Consider the following 16,273-nt stretch of genomic DNA (forward strand, 5'->3'; position numbering starts at 1 on the left):
TACTATTATAAGCTTGCTGTGACTGTATTGTCATTCAAGTTACAATGGAACACACTGTTGTTTTTGTGCATAATTCACCATCCGCCCATTTTAAGTTTTATGCAGTGTTTGATTATGTTGATTGTGTCATTTGTTTTAAGATCTTCCAGCATCCAAGCCGAGATAAGATATGACAAACTATGTACAATAAAACAACTGCTATGCCTCATTTGTTTTCGGGTGCTGTTTATATGGTGAGTTGTAAAGTTTTATCATCAATTTTAGATACTTAACAACAATGAACTCAAATAACAGTAAGGCTTTGAGGAAAGAAATGTATACAGAAGAAAAAAGAAGTACAGAAGACAAAGTGCAATGTACACTACACTTACACACCAGCACTACAGTGAATGCCACCATCGAGTCACCCCCTTGAGCTCCTGAGACAGTAGACAGGAATGAGTTGCTTATTGCAAGTAACACTTCTCTGAGTCTGCTCAAAAGAGAACAGTAGTTAAGTACTCCAAGACAGAACAGGATGATGATTATAGATAGTACAGTTTGAAATTGCTTTGGCCTCAACCTCGATTTGGATTGCCACTTGAGGGAAGGACACTAGCAGACAGTGGTCAATGATACACTGAGTTTACTTAGCTGTTGCTTTGTTGTAGTCTAGCTGCTTGCTATTTTTTTTTGCTCTTTGCAGAAAATGAATGAGATGAAAGACATGATACGTTATATGTATAATAAACATAACATGAAATAAAATAATACGGGGAGAACATGCAAACGTCCACATAGAAAGGCCCCTGCCCGGGTTTCAAAAAAGGGAACTGTCTGGCTGTGAGGCGACAGTGGCGAACCTCTGCACCACCGTGCAAGTATTTTATAGATATGATATATATAGATATCTTACTTGGCAAGCTCCATGTCTTACTTCTTATGTCCTGTAGGTACATCAAGACATCAAGAGCAAGTGTAAAGTGTAAACTCACTGTGTGGCACATAACCCTGGCAAATAAAGTGAGTGTATATTGCATATGTGTATGTTATCGGTGTGGGTTTTTAGGGATTTGTGGGATTATATTTGAATTTCTATCTGTCCTTTACAAGGAACCACCCCAATTTCCATGCTGGGCGTAATGAAGTTTACCTTGACCATGAATTACAGACTAATTTGTCTCGAGACAGCTACGAGGGGAGAGACACTAGAGCAGATCTGGTTGGGGGGAATGACGACATGTGGTGAGTTTAATGAGTCTGTTGACACGCTGTCTTTTGATACCTCAGTCACTCCTATAAGGTATTTATGCAGAGACCGATGGCGTAAACACTGCTAAAGACCCTCCAGCCACTCACATCTGTCTCTATGTGCCACATGCTACAGGACCTACTCAGTGAAGGCTTTGGGTCTTTTTTATAGTAGAACTCTCATTTAGTATTTTGAAAGACACATTTTATATTTTAGAACAGTTGGCAGTACATCATGCAAGTTTTGTTGTACTTAAAAAAATTGTCGAATAAACAACTCTTGGTTGTTGGTGAAGGTCATTCTTGCGCATTATAGGGAGATAAACCATTGTTGTTGCTAAGTTTGTAAATTGGTGATATTTTTTTGCAGCAACTCGTTTGCTTCACTAACTTTTTTCAGAAAGGAGTGCTTCTACACAATCTACAGCGACTCAATACGTGTATTATGCTGTTTTACACTTTCTGTCGTGATATTTCATGTTAGTTCATGTCTGATATCCCTCCCTCCATCTTGTGACCACGTGTTCTGGATTTGCCATGCAGGTTTGGTGTAGTGTTCATTATGCTCTTGTTGTGGTATCGGTTATAATATAGTTTCAAACAACAGTTTACGCTGACGTGCAATGAGCCCTGGTGAGCGATATGTGGGCCCCTCATGCACTCGCCTGCGTCATGCTCAAGCTGTGTCCACACGCAGCACTATGCATTGCAGATCTTCATCATTCAACGGCCTCAGCTCGTGCCCTGCTTGTTTTCCCCTCCACATCTTTGCATCAGCTCTTTTAGTTGTACAACACCCATGACGTTATGTTCTCAAGATTGTTATGTTTGTATGATGGCAAGATCATGTTATCATCAGCCGTATACAGAGGTTTACTTCTTGATTATCGGTTATCATCATTTTTTTTCTGAGTTAAAATCATGAATATGGCCAAAGCGTGCATCAGGAGAGGATAAAAAGTCGTCATGGAAATGGCTAGAACAGTAATCTTCATGGGTTTCCAGCTGCTTGTGCTCGGTCTCAATACAGTTGTGCGACTCCATCATGAAAGCACGTCTGCGATCATGTATTTATTGTATTTGCTGTCAGGGGGTTGTCTAACCTTCATAGTATGGGTCGTACTCCGAAATGTCTGACGTCTCTATTTATGGGCCTCAGAGAGAATGAAACATTTTCTCCAAGCACTGAAAAATGTCTTTGGCTTGTAGTAAAAGAAAGTTTGACAAATTGATTATTTGCATGTGATGTAGATTACTGACTGTCCTGCCTCTCATTTGTGACATGAGTATTTAAAGAAATTTTCATTTTACTATGTTATTATTAGAATTGGCTGTGACGGTTAATTGTCATTCAGTTACATTGAACACTACTGTTGTTTTTGTTTGCATAATTCATCATCCTCCATAGTTTAAATTTTATGGCAGTGTGATGAGGTTGATGTATTCATTTTTGGTTTTAGATCTTCCAACATCCAGCCTAGAATACAGATATGACAAACTATGTACAATAAACAACTGCTAGTGCCGCATTTGTTTTTCGGTGCTGTTTAATATGTAGGTTGTAAAGTTTTATCAGCAGTGTAAATACTCACAAAACAAGACTCAAAATATACAGTATGCTTTGAGAAAGAAATGTATACAAGGAGAAAAAAAGAAGTAGAGAAGACAAAGTACAATGCACTTACACTTACTCACCAGCAACTACAGTGAATGACACCATCATCACCCCCCTGAGCTCCTGAGACAGAATATCATGAATGGAGTTACTTAGTTTGCAAGTCAACACTTATCTCTGAGTCGTGATCAAAGAACAGTAGTTAAAATACTCCAAAGACAGACAGGATGAATGATTATAAAGTACATTTAAATTACTTTTGGCCTATCAACTCGATTTGATTGCCACTGAGAGGGACACTAAGCAGACAAGTGTAATGATTGACACTGAGTGTTATCTTAGCTGTTGCTTGTTGTTTGGTTTAGCTGCTGCTATTGTTTTTGCTCTTTGGTCAGAAAATAATGAAGATGAAAAAGACATGAATACTTTATATTATAGATATAAACAATAACATGAGAAATATAATATACGGGGGAGACAATGCAAATCCACGAGAAAGGTCCCCTGCCGGGGTTCAAAAGAGGAACTTCTGGCGTTGAAGGCCGACAGTGGCTTAACCTATGCTCCGCACCATACGTGCAGTATTTAGGATGTATATTGTATATCGTATACTTTCAGCTCATGTTACTACATCTATGTCTGTATGTAACATCAAGACATCAAGAGCAATGTAAAAGTGTAAACTCACTGGGAAAAAAAAAAAAAATTTTTTTTTTTTTTCCCAGTGAGTTTACACTTTTACATTGCTCTTGATGTCTTGATGTTACATACAGACATAGATGTAGTAACATGAGCTGAAAGTATACGATATACAATATACATCCTAAATACTGCACGGTTGTGCATAAGGTTTACACTGTGGCCTCCACAGCCAGACAGTCCCTTTTGAACCCCGGCAGGGCCTTTCTGTGGAGTTTGCGTTTCTCCCCCGTAATTCTATTTTCATGTTTGTTTATTTAAATATAAAGTATTCATGTCGTTTCATCTCATTCATTTTCTGACAAAGAGCAAAACAATGCAGCAGCTAGAATACCAAACAAAAGCAACAGCTAAGTACAACTCAGTGTATCATTACACTGTCTGCTAGTGTCCCTCCCTCAGTGGCAATCAAATGGGTTGTAGGCCAAAAGCAATTTAAACTGTACTCTTATATATCATCCTGTCTGTCTTTGGGAGTATTTAACTACTGTTCTTTTGACAGACTACAGAAAGTGTTGACTTGCATAAGAACTCCATTCATGATCTTTACTGTCCGGAGCTCAAGGGGGTGATGATGGTGTCATTCATGTGTTGCTATTGTGTAAGTGTAGTGATACATGTACTTTGTCTTCTCTACTTCTTTTTTTCTCCTGCTATACATTTCTTTCTCCAAAGCATACTGTATATTTGAGTCATGTTGTGTGAAGTATTTAAATGCTGATAAAACTTTACAACCTTACATATAACAGCACCGAAAAACAAAGAGGCATAGCAGTTGTTTATTGTACATAGTTTGTCCATATCTGTATCTAGGCTTGGATGCTTGGAAGATCTGCAAAACCAAAATATATACATCAACTCATCACACTGCATAAAAATTAATAATGGAGGATGAGGAATTATGCAACCAAAAACACACAGTAGTGTTCAATTGTAACTTGAATGACAATACAGTCACACGCCAAATTTAATAATAAACATAGAAAATGAAACATTCTTTTAAATACTCATGTCCAAATGAAGTGCAGACAGCTCAGTAATCTACATCAATCAAATAATCAATATTGTCAAATTTTCTTTTTACAAGCCAAAGACATTTTTCAGTGCTTGAGAAAATGTTCATCTCTGAGGCCCCTAAATAAGAGGACTCAGACATTTGGAGTAAGACCAATAATATGAAGTAGGACAACCTGACATGGTAAATAACATTAAATGAAATCGAAGCAGGTGCTTTCTATGATGGGGAGTCCACAAACTGTATGAGACAGACAAGCGCTGGAAACCATGAAGAATTACTGTTCTGAGCCCTTTCCATGACGACTTTTTATCCTCTCCTGCATGCCCGCTTTGGCAATTCATGATTTAATCAGAAAATAAAATGATGATAACCATAATCAAGAAGTAAAACTCTTGTACGGCTGAAGATAACATGATCCTGCATCTATACAACATAAAAATCTTGATGGACATATCATGGGTGTTTGTACAACTAAAAGAGCTGATGCAAGAAAGGTGGAGGAGAATAACAATCAGGGTACAGAGCTGAGGCCGTGAATGATGAGGATGCAATGCATAGTGCTGGTGTGGAGCACAGCTCAGCATGACGCAGGGGCATGCAGAGGCCCACATATCGCTCCAGGGTCATTGCGTCAGAGTAACTGGTTGTAACTATATTATACACAAATACCACAACAGAGTAATGACACAATCCAAACTTGCATGGGAAATCCAACATCGGCCAAGATGAGGAGGATATCAGACATGACTAACATCAAACTATCAGACAGAAGTGTAACAGCAAATAAGATGTTCGCGTGTAGTTGTGTAAGAAGCCTCCTTTTGAAAAAAGTTAGTGAAGCAAAGAGTTGATGCAAAGAAATATCACAAATAAAAACTGCAACAACAATGGTTTATCTCCTATAATGCAGCAGGAAGACCTTACCAACAACCAAGAGTGTTTATAGACATAATTTTTTTTTAAGTAAACACCAACTTGCAGATGTACTGCCAACTGTTCTAATATTAAATGTGTCTTTCAACATACAAATAGAGATTTTCGTATATAAAAAGACCAAACCTTCACTGAGTGGTCTAGCACTGTGGAACAAAGACAGATGGAGTGGCTGGAGGTCTTAGCGTGTTCTGCCAGGGCTCTGCATAAACCTTTATAGGAGTGATGATATCCAAAAGAAGTAACAGCTATTAAACTCACCACAGTGTCGTCATTGCCACAATCTATAGTGTCCTCAGTAGCTGTCTCTAGACAATGTAGTCTGTAATTCCATGGTCAAGGTAAACTTCATTACGCCCAGATGGAAATTGGGGTGGTTCCTTGTAAAGACAGATAGAAAATTCAAATATAATACCCCAAATCCCTAAAAACCCACACGATAACATACACATATGCACATATACACTCACTTTTATTTGCCAGGGTTATGTGCACACAGTGAGTTTACACTTTACACGTTGCTCTGATGTCTTGATGTACCTACAGGACATAAGAAGTAAGACATGGAGCTTGAAGTAAGATATATATATATATATATAAAATCGCACGGTGGTGCAGAGGTTGCACTGTCGCCTCACAGCCAGACAGTTCCCTTTTTTGAAACCCGGCAGGTGGCCTTTCTATGTGGAGTTTGCATGTTCTCCCCCGTATTATTATTTTTCATGTTATGTTATATTAACTTACATATAACGTATCATGTCTTTCATCTCATTCATTTTGCTGCAAAGAGCAAAAAAAAATAGCAAGCAGCTAGATACAACAAAGCAACAGCTAATCAAACTCAGTGTATCATTGACCACTTTCTGCTAGTGTCCTCCCTCAGTGGCAATCAATGAGGTTGTAGGCCAAAAGCAATTTAAACTGTACTATTATAATCATCATCCTGTCTGTCTTGGAGTATTAACTACTGTCTCTTTTGAGCAGACTCAGAGAAGTGTTACTTGCAATAAGAACTCCATTCCTGTCTACTGTCTCAGGAGCTCAAGGGGGTGATGATGGTGCATTCACTGTAGTGCTGTGTGTGTAAGTGTAGTGTACATTGCACTTTGTCTTCTTACTTCTTTTTTCTCTCTGTATACATTTCTTTCCTCAAAGCCTACTGTTATTTGAGTCATTGTTGTGTAAAGTATTAAAATGTGATAAAACTTTACAACTACATATAAACAGCACCGAAAACAAATGAGGCATAGCAGTTGGTTTTATTGTACATTAGTTTGTCCAATATCTTATCTAGGCTTGGGCTTGGAAGTCTTAAAACCAAAATTCATCAATCAACATAATCACACACACTGCATAAAAACTAAAATGGGCGGATGTGAATTATGCACAAAAAACAACAGTAGTGTTGCATTGTAAACTTGAAGACATCAATACAGTCACAGCAAGCTTATAATAGTAAATATATGGAATGAAGTCTGAATATATTGAACGAAACCTTGAATATATGGAATGAAACTTTGAATGTATTGAATGAAGTCTGAATATATTGAATGAAACCTTGAATATATTGAATGAAGTCTGAATATATTAAACGAAACCTTAAATATATTGAATGAAACATTGAATATATGGAATGAAACTTTGAATATATTGAATGAAACTTGACTGACGTCAGACTTCACGGCATCTTGTGTAACGTGTGGATGCTATAGCTAAAAGTGAGTGACAACGAGTCAGTCCGCTCACATTCTCGTTGCAGCAATATTAAACTATGAGGACATCATTAACACTGCATGTACGGGCCAAAATCCCGCCGATATCCCTGATCAATACCGTTTTCCTGACAAAGAGGTTCGCTCCCTTTTAATCGTGGAAGACAGGCCAGGCAGCTGTTTATCAGGCCAACCTCAGCATGCCTTCAACCTCACAGGAGAGCCCCACAACACCCAGTGCAGGCTCGGACTGGCAGTCTGTGCTACCTGGCAAATGCCAGATGGGCCGGTCCATCTCGGCCACATTTGGGCCGGTGGCCTCCGGTGTTTTTTTGTATGTATGTATTTGTTATTTTGTAGCCTTTGCAACATTTGCCCAGCAGCCCAAAATGGACTTGCGGCCCATTTGCATCCATTTGGAATAGGCTTTGGATTGCACTGGCTAATATCGGTTAATATTTGCCTCTTCATGACAGGTTCAGAAGTTACGATTTACACCCCCCCTCCCCTGCCCCCTCAAATGGATGCATCCATGCAGCCGCTAGGTTTATGTGAAACCGAAACAGGGATAGACTCATATACAGTCTATAGATAAACTTCATACTGTATGTTGCACGAATATTAATTACAATAAATTATGGATGACAGAGGTTCTAAAAAGAGGAAAGGAGGAGCAGAGAAAATCCGAGTTAAGATGCGGAAAAGGGCCACACAGGTCGGGAGTCAAACCTGCGCCTCCACAGCGAGTCTTCGCATATAGAGCTGCTGCTTAAGCTACCGAGCTAAACACCAGAAGTGTCTAATGGTGGGCCGGTCCAGAGAAAAAATGCCAGGGCCGGATTTTGTTCCTAGTCCGACCCGGACCCACGGTACAATCTCCACCCATACACAAGAAAGGGTCCAAGACACTGTATGGTTAGCTTGATATAGTTTTCAGGTGATTTAATGAAGGTAAAACACAGAGAATGGCCGTGCGTAATGGCACTGCTCTCTGACGCGGCACTTCTCCGGGACTGGAGAAGCTGCTGCGGCTACAGGGATTTCATGAATTGAAAGAGAAGCTCTTCATAAATTGTTTAGATACAATAAGCATTACCCACATTCATAGACCAATGCAGGGTGAATATTTAGTTTAGTATTGAACGTATTTTATGATCCGCGACACATTGTCAGCTTTGGGCACGCTACTCACACAGCGGACTGCGGACAGACAGACAAATGCATAATGAGATTATGGCGAAACTTTATGCCTGCTGTAGGCCTGCCACGGTTAAAAATTGAGCGAACTTTTTCGGGAGGATTTCGGCACGCATTCGCCAGTGTATTTATCATGTCCTCATTGCTTAATATCGCTGCAACTAGATTGCGGGCGGCCTGACTGTCTTTCGCTTTAACAGACTGTTACACAGGATGGCTGCAGGCACTGCCGCAAAGTCTGACGTCAGTGAAGTTTCATTCAATATATTCAAGGTTTCATTCAATATATTCAGAGTTTCATTCAATATATTCAAGGTTCACTCAATATATTCAAAGTTTCATTCCATATATTCAGACTTCATTCAATATATTCAAGGTTTCATTCAATATATTCAGACTTCATTCAATATATTCAGACTTCATTCAATATATTCAAAGTTTCATTCAATATATTCAAGGTTCACTCCATATATTCAAAGTTTCAATTTCCTGAATGGCATGCCATAATAAAGGTAAGATATATATATATATACATCTTACTTTTCAAGCTCTAGGCTGCTCTGGCATTACGGAGAGCCTTCCTGTATGTTTTGAGCAAAGTGTAAAGTGTAAACTCACTGTGTGCACATACACCTGGCCAATAAAAGTGAGTTTACAGTATGTGCATATGTGTATGTATCTGTGTGCTAAATACTCCAAGACAGACATAATGATGATTATAATATTACAGTTTAAATTGCTTTTGGCCTACAACCTCGATTTGATAAATAAAAAGTGATAAAAGTGAGTGTATGTGCATATGTGTATGTATCTGTGTGTGTTTTCGGGATTTGTGGGGATTATATTTGAATTTCTATCTGTCTTTACAATGAACCACCCCAATTTCAAAATTTGGCATAATAACGTTTACCTTGACCATGACAGACTACATTTGTCTAGAGACAGCTACTGAGGGACACTAGCAGATTGTGGCAATGACGACACTGTGGTGAGTTTAATTAGCTGTTACTCTGTTTGTATACTCATCACTCCTATAAAGGTGTTATGCAGAGCCCTGGCTCAGAACATTGCTAAGACCTCCAGCCGCTCCATCTGTCTTATGTGCCACAGTGCTACCACTCAGTGAAGGGTTTGGTCTTTTTATGATACGAATCTCAATTTGTATTTGAAAGACACATTTAATTATTAGAACAGTTGCAGTACATCAGCAAGTTGTGTTTACTTAAAAAGAAAAATTATGTCTAATAACAGCTCTTTGGTTGGTGGTAAGGTCATTCTGCTGCATTATAGGGAGATAATCATTGTTGTGCAGGTTTTATTTGTGATATTTCTTTGCATCAACTCTTTGCTCATCATGACTTTTTTCAAAAAGGAGTGTTTCTACACAACTACACGCTACATCCTATTTGCTGTTACACTTCTGTCTGATAGTTTGATGTTAGTCATGTCTGATATCCTCCTCATCTTGGCCGAGTTTGGATTTCCCATGCAAGTTTGGATGTGTGTCATTATCTCTGTTGTGGTATTTGTGTATAATATAGTTACACCAGTTACTCTGACAGCAATGACCCTGGAGCGATATGTGGCCATCTGCATGCCCCTGCGTCATGCTGAGCTGTGCTCCACACGCAGCACTATGCATTGCATCCTCATCATTCACGGCCTCAGCTCTGTACCCTGTATTGTTATTCTCTCCACCTTCTTTGCATCAGCCTCTTTTAGTTTGTACAAACAACCCATGATATGTGCCATCAAGATTTTTATGTTGTATAGATGGCAGGATCATGTTATCTCAGCCGTACAAGAGTTTTACTTCTTGATTATGGTTATCATCATTTTATTTTCTTATGTTAAAATCATGAAAGTGGCCAAAGCTGCATCAGGAGAGGATAAAAAGTCGTCATGGAAAGGGCTCAGAACAGTAATTCTTCATGGTTTCCAGCTGCTGCTCTGTCTCATCCAGTTGTGGACTCCATTCATAGAAAGCACTCTGCTTCGATTTGATTTAATGTTATTTGCTCATGTCAGGTTGTCTAACTTCATATTATTTGGTCTTACACCTAAATGTCTGAGTCCTCTCATTTATGGCCTCAGAGATGAAACATTTTCTCAAGCACTGAAAAACTTTTTTGGCTTGTATAAAAGAAATATTTGACAATATTGATTATTTGATTGATGTAGATTACTGAATATGTCTGCCCTTAATTTTTCATATTAGTATTTAAAGAATGTTTCATTTTTATCTATGTTATTATTCTAATCTTGGCTGTGACTGTATTGTCATTCAAGTTACAATTGAACACTACTGTTGTTTTGTTGCATAATTCATCATCCTCCGTGTTTAAGTTTTATGCAGTGTTGATTATGTTGATTATGAAATTTTGGTTTTAGATCTTCCAAGCATCCAAGCCTAGATACAGATATGACAAACTATGCACAATAAACAACTGCTATGCCTCATTTGTTTTCGGTGCTGTTTATATGTAAGTTGTAAAATTTTATCAGCATTTTAGATACGTCACAAACAATGACTCAAATATACAGTATGCTTTGAGGAAAGAAATGTATACAGAGAGAAAAAAGAAGTAGAGAAGACAAAGTACAATGTACACTACACTTACACACACAGCACTACAGTGAATGACACCATCATCACCCCCCTTGAGCTCCTGAGACAGTAAAGATCAGGAATCGAGTTACTTTTTGCAAGTCAACACTTCTCTGAGTCTGCTCAAAAGAGACAGTAGTTAAATACTCCAAGACAGACAGAATGATGATTATAATAGTACAGTTTAAATTGCTTTTGGCCTACAACCTTGATTTGATTGCCACTGAGGGAGGGACACTAGCAGAAAGTGTAATGATGACACTGACTTTAATTAGCTGTTGCTTTGTTTGTATTCTAGCTGCTGCTATTTTTTTTGCTCTTTGTCAGAAAATGAATGAAGATGATAGACATGAATACTTTATATTTATATATAAACATGACATGAATATAGAAATATACGGGGGAGAACATGCAAACTCCACATAGAAAGGCCCCTGCCGGGGTTCAAAAAAAGGAACTGTCTGGCTGTGAGGCGACAGTGCTAACCTCTGCACCACCGTGCAGCATTTTATATATATATATATATATCTTACCTTTCAAGCTGCATGTCTTACATCTATGTCTGTATGTACATCAAGAGCAAATTTTAAAGTGTAAACTCACTGTGTGCACATACACCTGGCCAATAAAAGTGAGTGTATGTGCATATGTGTATGTATCTGTGTGCTAAATACTCCAAGACAGACACAATGATGATTATAATAGTACAGTTTAAATTCCTTTTGGCCTACAACCTCGATTTGATAAATAAAAAGTGATAAAAGTGAGTGTATGTGCAAATGTGTATGTATCTGTGTGTGTTTTCGGGATTTGTGAGGATCATATTTGAATTTCTATCTGTCTTTACAATTAACCACCCCAATTTCCATACTTGGCATAATAAAGTTTACCTTGGCCATGACAGACTACATTTGTCTAGAGACAGCTACTGAGGGACACTAGCAGATTGTGGCAATGACGACACTGTGGTGAGTTTAATTAGCTGTTACTCTGTTTGTATACTCATCACTCCTATAAAGGTGTTATGCAGAGCCCTGGCTCAGAACACTGCTAAGACCTCCAGCCACTCCATCTGTCTTATGTGTCACAATCCTAGACCACTCAGTGAAGGGTTTGGTCTTTTTATGATACGAATCTCCATTTGTATTTGACAGACACATTTAATTATTAGAAGAGTTGGCAGTACAACAGCAAGTTGTGTTTACTTAAAAAAAATGTCTAATAACAACTCTTTGGTTGGTGGTAAGGTCATTCTGCTGCATTATAGGGAGATAATCATTGTTGTGCAGGTTTTAGTTGTGATATTTCTTTGCATCAACTCTTTGCTCATCATAACTTTTTTCAGAAAGGAGTGCTTCTACACAACTACACGCTACATCTTATTTGCTGTTACACTTCTGTCTGATAGTTTCATGTTAGTCATGTCTGATATCCTCCTCATCTTTACCCATTTTGGATTTGCCATGCAAGTTTGGATATGTATCATTATCTCTGTTGTGGTGTTTGTGTATAATATAGTTACACCAGTTACTCTGACAGCAATGACTCTGGAGCGATATGTGGCCATCTGCATGCCCCTGCGTCATTCACAGCTGTGCTCCATGCGCAGCACTATGCATTGCATCCTCATCATTCACGGCCTCAGCTCTGTGCCCTGCATTGTTGTTCTCTCCACCTTCTTTGCATCAGCTTCTTTTAGTTTGTACAAACAATACAGGTTATGTGCCATCAAGATTTTTATGTTGTATAGATGGCAGGATCGTGTTATCTCAGCCGTACAAGAGTTTTACTTCTTGATTATGGTTATTATCATTTTATTTTCTTATGTTAAAATCATGAAAGTGGCCAAAGCTGCATCAGGAGAGGATAAAAAGTCGTCATGGAAAGGGCTCAGAACAGTAATTCTTCATGGTTTCCAGCTGCTGCTCTGTCTCATACAGTTGTGGACTCCATTCATAGAAAGCACTCTGCTTCGATTTCATTTAATGTTATTTACTCATGTCAGGTTGTCTAACTTCATATTATTTGGTCTTACTCCTAAATGTCTGAGTCCTCTTATTTATGGCCTCAGAGATGAAACATTTTCTCAAGCACTGAAAAATGTCTTTGGCTTGTATAAAAGAAATATTTGACAATATTGATTATTTGATTGATGTAGATTACTGAACATGTCTGCACTTCATTTTGACATGAGTATTTAAAGAATGTTTCATTTTTATCTATGTTATTATTCTAATCTTGGCTGTGACTGTATTGTCATTCAAGTTACAATCGAACACTACTGTTGTTTTGTTGCATAATTCATCATCCTCCATGTTTAAGTTTTATGCAGTGTTGATTATGTTGATTGTGTCATTTTGGTTTTAGATCTTCCAAGCATCCAAGCCTAGATACAGATATGACAAACTATGTACAATAAACAACTGCTATGCCTCATTTGTTTTCGGTGCTGTTTATATGTAAGTTGTAAAGTTTTATCAGCATTTTAAATACTTCACAAACAATGACTCAAATATACAGTATGCTTTGAGGAAGGAAATGTATACAGAGAGAAAAAAGAAGTAGAGAAGACAAAGTACAATGTACACTACACTTACACACACAGCACTACAGTGAATGACACCATCATCACCCCCCTTGAGCTCCTGAGACAGTAAAGATCAGGAATGGAGTTACTTATTGCAAGTTAACACTTCTCTGAGTCTGCTCAAAAGAGACAGTAAAGTTTACCTTGACCATGAACTACAGACTACATTTGTCTAGAGACAGCTACTGAGGGACACTAGTAGATTGTGGCAATGACGACACTGTGGTGAGTTTAATTAGCTGTTACTCTGTTTGTATACTCATCACTCCTATAAAGGTGTTATGCAGAGCCTTGGCTCAGAACACTGCTAAGATCTCCAGCCACTCCATCTGTTTTATGTGCCACAGTGCTAGACCACTCAGTGAAGGGTTTGGTCTTTTTATGATAGGAATCTCAATTTGTATTTGACAGACACATTTAATTATTAGAACAGTTGGCAGCACATCAGCAAGTTGTGTTTACTTAAAAAAAAATAATGGCCTATAACAACTCTTTGGTTGTAAGTGAAGTCATTCTGCCACAGTTTACGGACATAATTATAATTGTTCAGGTTTTAGTTGTAATATTTCTTTGCATCAACTCTTTGCTCATCATAACTTTTTTCAGAAAGGAGTGCTTCTACACAACTGCACGCTACATCTTATTTGCTGTTACACTTCTGTCTGATAGTTTGATGTTAGTCATGTCTGATATCCTCCTCATCTTGGCCCATTTTGGATTTGCCATGCAAGTTTGGATGTGTATCATTATCTCTGTTGTGGTACTTGTGTATAATATAGTTACACCAGTTACTCTGACAGTAATGACTGTGGAGCGATATGTGGCCATCTGCATGCCCCTGCGTCATTCACAGCTGTGCTCCATACACAGCACTAAGCATTGCATCCTCATCATTCACGGCCTCAGCTCTGTACCCTGCATTGTTGTTCTCTCCACCTTCTTTGCATCAGCCTCTTTTAGTTTGTACAAACAACCCAGGATATGTGCCATCAAGATTTTTATGTTGTACAGATGGCAGGATCATGTTATCTCAGCCGTACAAGAGTTTTACTTCTTGATTATGGTTATCATCATTTTATTTTCTTATGTTAAAATCATGAAAGTGGCCAAAGCTGCATCAGGAGAGGATAAAAAGACGTCATGGAAAGGGCTCAAAACAGTAATTCTTCATGGTTTCCAGCTGCTGCTCTGTCTCATCCAGTTGTGGACTCCATTAATAGAAAGTACTGATTTAAAGTTATTTTCTCATGTCAGGTTGTCTAACTTCATATTCTTTGGTCTTACTCCAAGATGTCTGAGTCCTCTCATTTATGGCCTCAGAGATGAAACATTTTTTCATGCACTGAAAAACTTCTTTGGCTTATATAAAAGAAATATTTGATAATGTTGATTACTTGATTGATGTAGATTACTGAATATGTCGGCATTTCATTTTGACATGAGTATTTAAAAAATGTTTCATTTTATCTAGTTTCTTATTAGAAGCTTGTCTGTGACTATTGCACCCTGCCATCAAGCAATAATGGTTCAGGAAGTTTCAGGAAAACAATAATGAGTTGGAGGCTCCAACTTGCAACTTGGACATGAAGTTCTCGGGAGCTTTGACCATCCTGTAGCCAAAGATACTCCACCAACTACTTCTTCTCTATTGCAAATTTTTTGGCTCCTTTCTTTGGTTCCATTCTCACAGTTTACCAGATTTCTTTTTTTTTTTGCTTTTACTCTTTTACACGAGTGACTTCACATGTAGCAAAGTATAATAATTGTGATTAAATTACTCAAAAGTTGGATTACTGTGCTCACTGTCACAGATTTAGACAGGTTTGTGAACAATATTTGAGAGAAATGGTTATTTTGTGTATATAGAAAATGTTTAAGATCTTTGAGGTTATCTGAAAAATAAGAGCAAAGACAGGAAAGAGGTATATTCCTGAAAGCAACTTTAGTCATCATAATCAAAACCTTGATGCAGGAGAGTTTCTGGGAGTAATCAGGGATGTAGAAAGTTGGTTGCTAGGGGGATGAATGGGAGCTGAAGGCTGTTCATGGTTGTGTACTGTGGGATGAGTAGGGTTGAGGAGAGGAATGAACGGGGTGGATTACATAGGGATAAAGTCACGATGAAGTCGGTGTCGTGATGGGCTGGAGTGACTCGGAAACAAGGGGTCAAGTTTCATCATGTGGTGAATAGGACATGATTTGGGCTTTTACTAGGCTAAGACTAGATTATATTTGTTTCCAGTGTATTATCTAATTATAAATTTCGAACCCTTCCCAGCATTGAAAGGGTAGGAGCTGTTTGAGAGCACCTCTGGGAACTACGTTGTGGTAAAGCGTCATACTAAATGTGTGATTCAACGACATCTTTAGTGACCCAGTGGGCCCACCACTTCCAAGACTTAGTACATTTATAATTGGTTGCCAGGCTGAGACTGGGGCCTTTGCCTGCTGACCTTGTGTGTAGGAAAGAGTCATGTTAAGCAGCAATTCAGATACACAGCAGAGATTTTACAAGCATGGACCATGGCCTCTCAGGTGAAGAGGGAACGAGTGAAAATGTGGCTCCAAATCCTCCCTGTTGTATAGTGACAGTAGTAACCATTACGGCAGATTTCACTAATTTAGGATTACTTGATAGCAAAGAAGGAGACACTGATATAAAATGAAAAGCACA

The 16,273-nt window shown here is 38.4% G+C and overlaps 3 protein-coding genes across 3 annotated transcripts; all 3 read left to right on the forward strand.

The window, feature by feature from the left end:
* The first annotated feature begins 9,641 nt into the window (after positions 1-9,641).
* Positions 9,642-10,613, forward strand: LOC113746151 (odorant receptor 131-2-like). The gene has a single exon (XM_027280792.1). It carries the CDS (start codon positions 9,642-9,644, stop codon positions 10,557-10,559), a length of 918 nt encoding a protein of 305 aa, XP_027136593.1. The 3' UTR covers positions 10,560-10,613.
* Positions 10,614-12,226: 1,613 nt separating this feature from the next.
* Positions 12,227-13,148, forward strand: LOC113746153 (odorant receptor 131-2-like). The gene has a single exon (XM_027280807.1). It carries the CDS (start codon positions 12,227-12,229, stop codon positions 13,142-13,144), a length of 918 nt encoding a protein of 305 aa, XP_027136608.1. The 3' UTR covers positions 13,145-13,148.
* A 124-nt stretch (positions 13,149-13,272) lies between these two features.
* Positions 13,273-16,161, forward strand: LOC109142058 (odorant receptor 131-2-like). The gene has a single exon (XM_027279985.1). It carries the CDS (start codon positions 14,075-14,077, stop codon positions 14,978-14,980), a length of 906 nt encoding a protein of 301 aa, XP_027135786.1. The 5' UTR covers positions 13,273-14,074; the 3' UTR covers positions 14,981-16,161.
* Positions 16,162-16,273: the final 112 nt, after the last annotated feature.

The sequence above is a fragment of the Larimichthys crocea genome, chromosome VII (genome assembly GCF_000972845.2).
Source record: "Larimichthys crocea isolate SSNF chromosome VII, L_crocea_2.0, whole genome shotgun sequence".
In the NCBI taxonomy this organism is placed as follows: domain Eukaryota; kingdom Metazoa; phylum Chordata; class Actinopteri; family Sciaenidae; genus Larimichthys; species Larimichthys crocea.